The sequence below is a fragment of the Antechinus flavipes genome, chromosome 2 (genome assembly GCF_016432865.1).
Source record: "Antechinus flavipes isolate AdamAnt ecotype Samford, QLD, Australia chromosome 2, AdamAnt_v2, whole genome shotgun sequence".
NCBI lineage: Eukaryota > Metazoa > Chordata > Mammalia > Dasyuromorphia > Dasyuridae > Antechinus > Antechinus flavipes.
In genome coordinates, this window is record NC_067399.1 from 82,273,499 (window position 1) to 82,281,311 (window position 7,813).

Consider the following 7,813-nt stretch of genomic DNA (forward strand, 5'->3'; position numbering starts at 1 on the left):
AATATGGACTCAAATTCTGACTTAACAAGTGATTGCTACTACAATGTAGCACAGAGTATATTCTTTACTTTGCCTCTTGTTAAGTATAAATGCAAAATCACAAAACTCTGATATGATATAATATCAGATTATTATTATATTCATCAGATTATATTGTATCATTTGGCCCCCATCACCATTTATGACATTTTCTCTGAAACACTTTCCAGAAAATGTTTTCCTAGTACCAATGAACAAAATTAGACAAAATAAGCCTGTATTTGGGGTTTCTTGAAAAAAGTATTCTAAATTTAATAAACGTTAAAAAAAATTTCACAGGAAGAAAAAAGTTGATTATTTGTGAAAATATGAATCTCTTGCCACAGCTTTTCTTTCTTTCTTTCTTTCAAGTATATAGGTTAACATGTTACTTTCAAAGTTGTCCTACTTATCTGTTTCAGAACTTTCTTCAGTTCTCCTATATACATTTTTATTAAAATGCTTCCTATATGCATTTTTTAAAATGCCTTCTTTCTTTATTTTCTAAGTTTGGGGGAGGCAACTCTACTGCTAGATTTCTTCTTTCTACCTTCAAATAATAAAAGAAAAATACAATCCTTCTCACAGATAAGCATAATTAAGTAAAACAAATCCATGCATTTAAACTGAAGAATTCTTACTAGAGGATTAGAAACTACTAAAATTCTTCTTTGCTTGTGATTTTAAAAAGCAATATAGCTGATCTATGACAAAACATAAGCTTAATTTCTTAGCCACATTCGATCTTTAGACATATTTGACCTCAAATAACGTAAAAACTACAAGAAAAATAAAGCCGTCAAAGCATTCAAGTCACTTTTTTATTTTATTTTTTTCAAGTCACTTCTTTAAAATGAATATATAATGTATACACACACACATTCTCCACAAAAAGCACTAAACAACCTATGATAGGTAAAAATTGTCATATTCTAAAATTCAAAATTATGTGAACTTCCATCTCTTATCTGTTTCTTCAAAAAGTATATAATCATTGATCAATTCAGCTATGAAAGAGCAGTGCTGATTCAGTCTTGAAGCTACCTCCTCTCAATCAGATCAAGCTGCACTGATGAACAATTTACTTCACAATCTAGGATTACCAAGAACACAGTTGTTACGTGTTGCTATATCTTTGCATATCTACAATAAGATCTGGGTTAACAAAATGAACTTTACTAAACGCTATCTCACATCTATCCAGATATTTTTGAAGGCTTTGCCATCTCAACAAGCAGCAAATGTCTATGCCAACCTAGGCCTACTCAATTGTATCAAACACTTAGACGCTAAGCAGTGACATAGTCTATATAAAATGCATTTCCATATTTGAAATATGTGAAATATCTTGTCTATTCTTTTAAGTATATATGTGTATACAATCTACATATATGTGTATATATAAGAAACAAGTTTTCATAATAATTAAATTTACAATAATATCAATAAACTTTATCAAAGTGATTCTCCTGCTTATGATTAATACAGGAGGAAAAGAAATTTTTTTCTCTAAATTTTCCCTGATGCCAATAGTCAAAAATGTTCAAATCTCTTCCAGAAAATCCCATCAACTCATTCAGGATATTCAAATGATTGGTTACAGTGAAGTATTCATATGAATATTGAGACTGCTGTCAATAATCATCCATCATATCCACTGCAATTTGAATTATGTTCTTCATGACCACAAGTTATAAAGAAAGAAAAGATAGCCACCTGAGTTTTACTTACCCAGGAGTATCTAGCCAAGGAAGACCAGCTATCCTGTGCTTCCTCTGAGTCTTTTCCAAGGCTCTTCTGAGATTCTTCTATAAACTACCCTATTGGTCCTATTTAAGTCCCTGTCACTGGGAAACAACAAACTATGACAACATGATGTTCTTCTCTTTTCCCTCCCAGTTTTTCTTGAAAGCGGGAAAGTTCCTCTGGCTCTTGACTTTGGAGGCTGGTTCCTAAATTCAAAGTAAATTTATAAGGCTTCCTTAAATGGTTAAGGACCTAAAGTCTTATTTCTATCTTAAATTGTTTATTTGAAATCTAAATTTGAAATTTAAAAATTTTAAGTCAAATATGAGTTAAGCTTCTTTGCCTCAATAGGATCTTGCAGAAAATATAATAACTCTATCCTACCCCTGCATGGTAAACTTTTGCAACAATAGCCAATAGCAGCCAAATGAAACTAAATAATGCAGGAATCTTTGCCACATCTTTGACACTTCATCTAAGAAGATACATCACAAAATTGAAACATACCTTATACCTAATGGCACAATCAATCCACATATACAACTGTCCTTACTATTAATAGTACAACTGCCCTTTAAATCCTCACCACCATTCAAAGTAATCAATTCGTCAATATTTAGTAAATGGGCTCATTTTACATAGCAACATAAAAATCCACTAAATTTTCCTTTAAAAAATTTTTCCTTATTTTGTTTCATTAATAAGTGTCACTAAACTAAAAAATACACATTATTGCCTTTTCTAATTTTTAAATTTGTAAACTCCATGGGAAACAATAATTATCCATAAAGGTTTTTTATGTTTATTTATTTTAAAGATTTTTCTTCTTTATTATGAATGCTTATAATATATATGATATTGTCAGATATAAGATTGTGTCATACATACTTCCCTTAAATTGAAGCTAGAATAATTCTAGATAATGAAACGACAACTTAAAAAAATACAGATCACAGTAATAGATTTTAATTGAAAACTTTCTCCCTCCAGAGATATAATTTCATTCTAATCTTTTCTCAAATCTGAGAGGGAGGGGGAGAATTTAAATACAGTATTAAGAAAAATCAATTCCTATGTATTTAATTGAAAATCACTCTGCCACAACCGCATAAACAGTGTGTCTACCTGCCCACAAAAATAAAGTCAATCTGTCCTCTCTTTACAAATATACAGGCACTAATATATATTAACACTTAACCTTTCCTTCCTCATATACACAGAGTATTTAACATGCTGCTTTATGATTAAATAGGTCCTTCTCTTCTTTGATAACAATTTTTAAAGGAAAATTGGTCAAGTTTTTTAACAACAAGAACATTTCACTTAAGAGTATCTTCTGTGTCAAGGTACCCCCCCCCACCCCCCCCCCCCCCCGCCCCACCCCTTTTTATCCTTCTGCTACAGCATAATCTCTAAAGCAAGACTTTTGGAAAAAAGAACATGGGTGATGTAAAATACCTAATTAACAAACTAAAAGAATTTGAAAACAAAGAACACTACAAAGACAAAGGAGTTGTCTTTAAGTTAAACATTTAAAAATATTTCCTCTCACTTTCCTTACTAATATTTGAATTTAACTTGGAAAATTACAATGCAAAATACAAATTTTGTTTTAATTAGACAGTAACACCTTTTCTGGGTGTAGGGATGGAATGATGGCTAAATCAATAATGCCTTTAAGTTTAGGTTAATGTACATTATTTGTGAACTAGAGTTGGAGAATGCTTTGGTAAGACCTATTGACTGAAATGTTTTCATACAAAAAATGCTAATAATTATAAAAGATTTTCACTTATTCATTATAACTATTACTTAAAAGAAAATTTACTGTCCCTGTTAAATATTTTAGTCTGAGGCTAAATCAAAATTTAATTAACTGCTAGATATTTTCAAAGCAAAATATTAAAACAAAATGTCAAAAGTCAATGAAAAATGAGATGGAATTGGTTCATTTATTAAACAGATATCACTTTTATATATCTCAAAATACTCACACTGTTCTAAGTAACCATTTGCCTCAAAAACATTTTCTATTTCATTCTTCTTCCTTTTTTTTTTTTTTTTTTTTTTTTTTTGCCAAAGAGAAAGACAGGAACCTGTTATTAAAGCCGGTTTCCACTGGAATCCCTCATCATTGCCCTGCAAATCAAACTCACCTACTTCAGTGGGGCAAATTTTGGAACTAGACAAACTCAGATGCTTTTGAGTTTCCTTTCACTTTAAGAATGTCCTTAAAAGAGCCTCTACCAGCACTAGTTATAACTGCTACTTAATGCTTTAGAACCTTAGACAAATCCCAAAAGGTGGAAGGCTCTACCCGGTAGCAATAAACTGCGGCAATAGATGTTAGTTATTAATGCCTTTGAATCTCCTTTCATTTTAAGGTAAGGATGCACTTTAAAAGTCTCCATCGGCCCCAGTTTTTACAGATTATCCATCCTTATGCTATAAAACCTTTAACAAACCTCAAACTGTGGGCGGCTCTACTCGGCAATAATAAACTGTGGCAACTGATGCTTGTTATTAATGCAAGAAAATAAGAAGCCATCAATGAAAGTGGAGGAGAAAAGTACCAGCCCAAGATCTTCCATTTAGATACCAGCCTCAGCTAAGGACCAAAGTAATTAGGCCACTCGAAACTCAACAACAACGCAAACCATTTTTTCAACCTGGGCTACAGAGGCTGTTGTATGCAAACATAATCCCTCCCCCCCACCCTCACCCCAGAATGAATCGTGCGAATAAACCTGGAGGACTTCCCTCTTATTAAGGCAACGTTTCCCGAGGAACATAACAAAGGCTTCACCACCACCCCCTTAGTCTCACCCATTCCCCCAATGGGTAGCACCATTAATTAATTAATTAATTGCGTCACTGAAGTCCCTATCCCGAGGTCAGAAAGCACCAGCCGGCGGGGGAGAGGGATAGATACCCATGGCCACAGCAGTAGCTCCGGCTCGGCCTGGTGCAGTTGGCAGCTCCAGGACGGCCGGGGGCGGGGGTAGGGGTGGGGAGTAGGGGCATAGGGGGTGGGTCTGTTTTGGGGGGGCGAAGCGCTAAAGATGAGGAGGAGAGGGCGAGCGGGTGGTCGCGGAGGCGCGCTTTGTTACCGGCTGAGAGTAGCTCCGGCCGCCTCCCTCGCCCCCGCCCCGGGGCGCGGGCTCCCGGCGGCTCTCGCCTTCCTCAGCCGAGTAGTCGATCTCGCCCTCCTCCGTTTTGAGGCGCTTGGCCTGGCTCTCGTACTCTCGCTCCTCGTAGGGCTCTCCGGGAGATGAGGACGAGGAGGACATGGCGGCGGCGCAGCGGAGGGTCTAGGGGACCGGCTGGGCCGGGTTGGGCAGGCCGCCGCCGCCCCGAGGTTTCTCCGCTCCGGCCTCTCGCCGCCGCCGCCGCAGCCGTCGGAGCGCGCAGCCCAAAGGGATCCGCTCGCGAGCGGACAGCAAAGGGAGCGAGCGAGCGAGCGAACTAGCGGCCAGAGGATGGAGAGGGGTGGGGGCGGAGAGAGGGAGGGGACGCCCCGGGAGGAGTCTCCCTCCGGAGAGGCCGCTCCCCCTGGTTACCGGCGCCAACGGACCCGAGAGGCCTCCTTCTCCTCCTCTCCTATCCCGAGGGGACGCGACGGGACCGGGGGATGGGGGGGCGGGGGGAGCTGAGGGACGACAGCTTCCGGTCTTCCCTCCTCCCCCGCCCTCGGGAGTCTGAATCCCGGCAGCCGCCCGCCGGGGATCGTGATCAAGCCCCAGCCTTGCAGGCTACGCCTCCTACTGGGATTCCAGCTCCTATTGGCCGGGGTTATGACAGAACTGCCCTTCTATTGGTTCGCTGGTCTGTTTGTCCAGAGCGTCCTGTTCCCACCCACGTTCCCGCCCCGCATCCCTGTCGCCGGCGGCTGAGACCTTGGCCTCGGAATGCTGACCCTGGCTCCGAGTCCCCGGCTCCGCGAGCTTGCTCGCCCTTCTTGGGGCGCTGCCCCCGCGGACGACAGCTGCGCCTCCCGTGCGAAGCTAGGTGGAGAGAAGAGAGGGTAACGAGGATGGTGGCGGTTAACCGCCTCTCCCGCTTATTTAAATAGAGGTGCTTAGGATTTCTTTGCTTTCAAAGGAGGTCAAAGAAACCCACTTAGCGCCTTCTTTATCCCCGCAGCCTGGGGGTTCCTAAAACGGAAGGTTCCGTCTTTCTGATGCCCAGGTGCGCCTTTCCTCAAACCACATCCTCTGCGCACCCGGGGGTGGGAACCTGCCTCCCGCGCGTCCGTGCCCCCTGCGCACCCTGGCAAAGTCCCTTCCTTTCTTTCTGCGCAGGTTAACTTTGTTCTTTGCTCTGCACCGGCTGTTATTAGCAAATTGCAATAGTGTATATAAAGCCCCGAGTCTTTAAGGCTTCTATATCAACTCGTCGGAGCTTCCCAACAACACTGGGAAGGAAGGGTTATGATTACCCCCATTTTACAGAAGAGGAAACAGAGGCAAAGATGTTAAGTTGATTTGCCAGGTGTCACACAGTAAGTATATATCTGAGACAAAATTCGAACTCAAGTCTACAATCTGAGGAATCAACCCCACACATCAAGTATTATTTTATTTTGTTTTATTTTTTTATTCCTTAAGCAGAGAAAAAGAAAATTCTTTGGCTCAAAGATCCTAACTTTTGGGATAAGAATTCATTATTTGATAAAAACTGCTGGGATAACTGGAAATTAGTATGGCAGAAATTAGGCATGGACCCACACTTAACACCATGTACCAAGATAAGATCAAAATGGGTCCATGACCTAGGCTTAAAGAATGAGATTATAAATAAGAGGAACATAGGATAGTTTATCTCTCAGACTTGTGAAGGAGAAAGAAATTTGTGACCAAAGATGAACTAGAGACCATTACTGATCACAAAATAGAAAATTTTGATTACATCAAATTAAAAAGCCTTTGTACAAATAAAACTAATGCAAACAAGATTAGAAGGGAAGCAACAAACTGGGAAAACATCTTCACAGTTAAAAGTTCTGATAAAGGCCTCATTTCCAAAATATATAGAGAACTGACTCTAATTTATAAGAAATCAAGCCATTCTCCAGTTGATAAATGGTCAAAGGATATGAACAGACAATTTTCAGATGATGAAATTGAAACCATTACCACTCATATGAAAGAGTGTTCCAAATCACTATTGATCAGAGAAATGCAAATTAAGACAACTCTGAGATACCACTACACACCTGTCAGATTGGCTAAGATGACAGGAAAAAATAATGATGAATGTTGGAGGGGATGCGGGAAAACTGGGACACTGATGCATTGTTGGTGGAGTTGTGAATGAATCCAACCATTCTGGAGAGCAATCTGGAACTATGCCCAAAAAGTTATCAAATTGTTCATACCTTGTGATCCAGCAGTGCTACTACTGGGCTTATATCCCAAAGACATACTAAAGAAGGAAAAGGGACCTGTGTGTGCCAAAATGTTTGTGGCAGCCTTGTTTGTAGTGGCTAGAAACTGGAAATTGAATGGATGCCCATCAATTGGAGAATAGCTGGGTAAATTGTGGTATATGAATGTTATGGAATATTACTGTTCTGTAAGAAATGACCAGCAGGATGAATACAGAGAGGCTTGGCGAGACTTACATGAACTGTTGTTAAGTGAAATGAGCAGAACCAGGAGATCATTATACACCTCGACAACGATATTGTATGAGGATGTATTCTGATGGAAGTGGACTTCTTTGACAAAGAGACCTAACTGAGTTTCAATTGACAAATGATGGACAGAAGCAGCTATACCCAAAGAAAGAACACCAGGAAACGAATGTGAACTATCTGCATCTTTGTTTATCTTCCCAAGTTATTTTTACCTCTGAATCCAATTCTCCCTGTGCAACAAGAGAACTGTTCAGTTCTGCAAACATATATTGTATCTAGGATATACTGCAACATATCTAACATATAAAGGACTGCTTGCCATCTAGGGGAGGGGGTGGAGGGAGGGAGGGGAAAAATCTGAACAGAAACAAATGCAAGGGATAATGTAAAAAAAAAAATTACCCTGGCATG

General features: G+C 39.7%; 1 protein-coding gene across 1 annotated transcript in view; it reads right to left on the reverse strand.

Moving 5' to 3' along the window:
- HNRNPLL (heterogeneous nuclear ribonucleoprotein L like) overlaps positions 1-5,177 on the reverse strand; it is a 49,178-nt gene extending 44,001 nt beyond the window's left edge. The window contains exon 1 of the mRNA XM_051975146.1: positions 4,875-5,177. Coding sequence (XP_051831106.1) covers positions 4,875-5,054 — 180 coding nt within the window. The 5' untranslated portion in view covers positions 5,055-5,177. The remainder of the gene's footprint in view (positions 1-4,874) is intronic.
- Between the last annotated feature and the right edge of the window lie 2,636 nt (positions 5,178-7,813).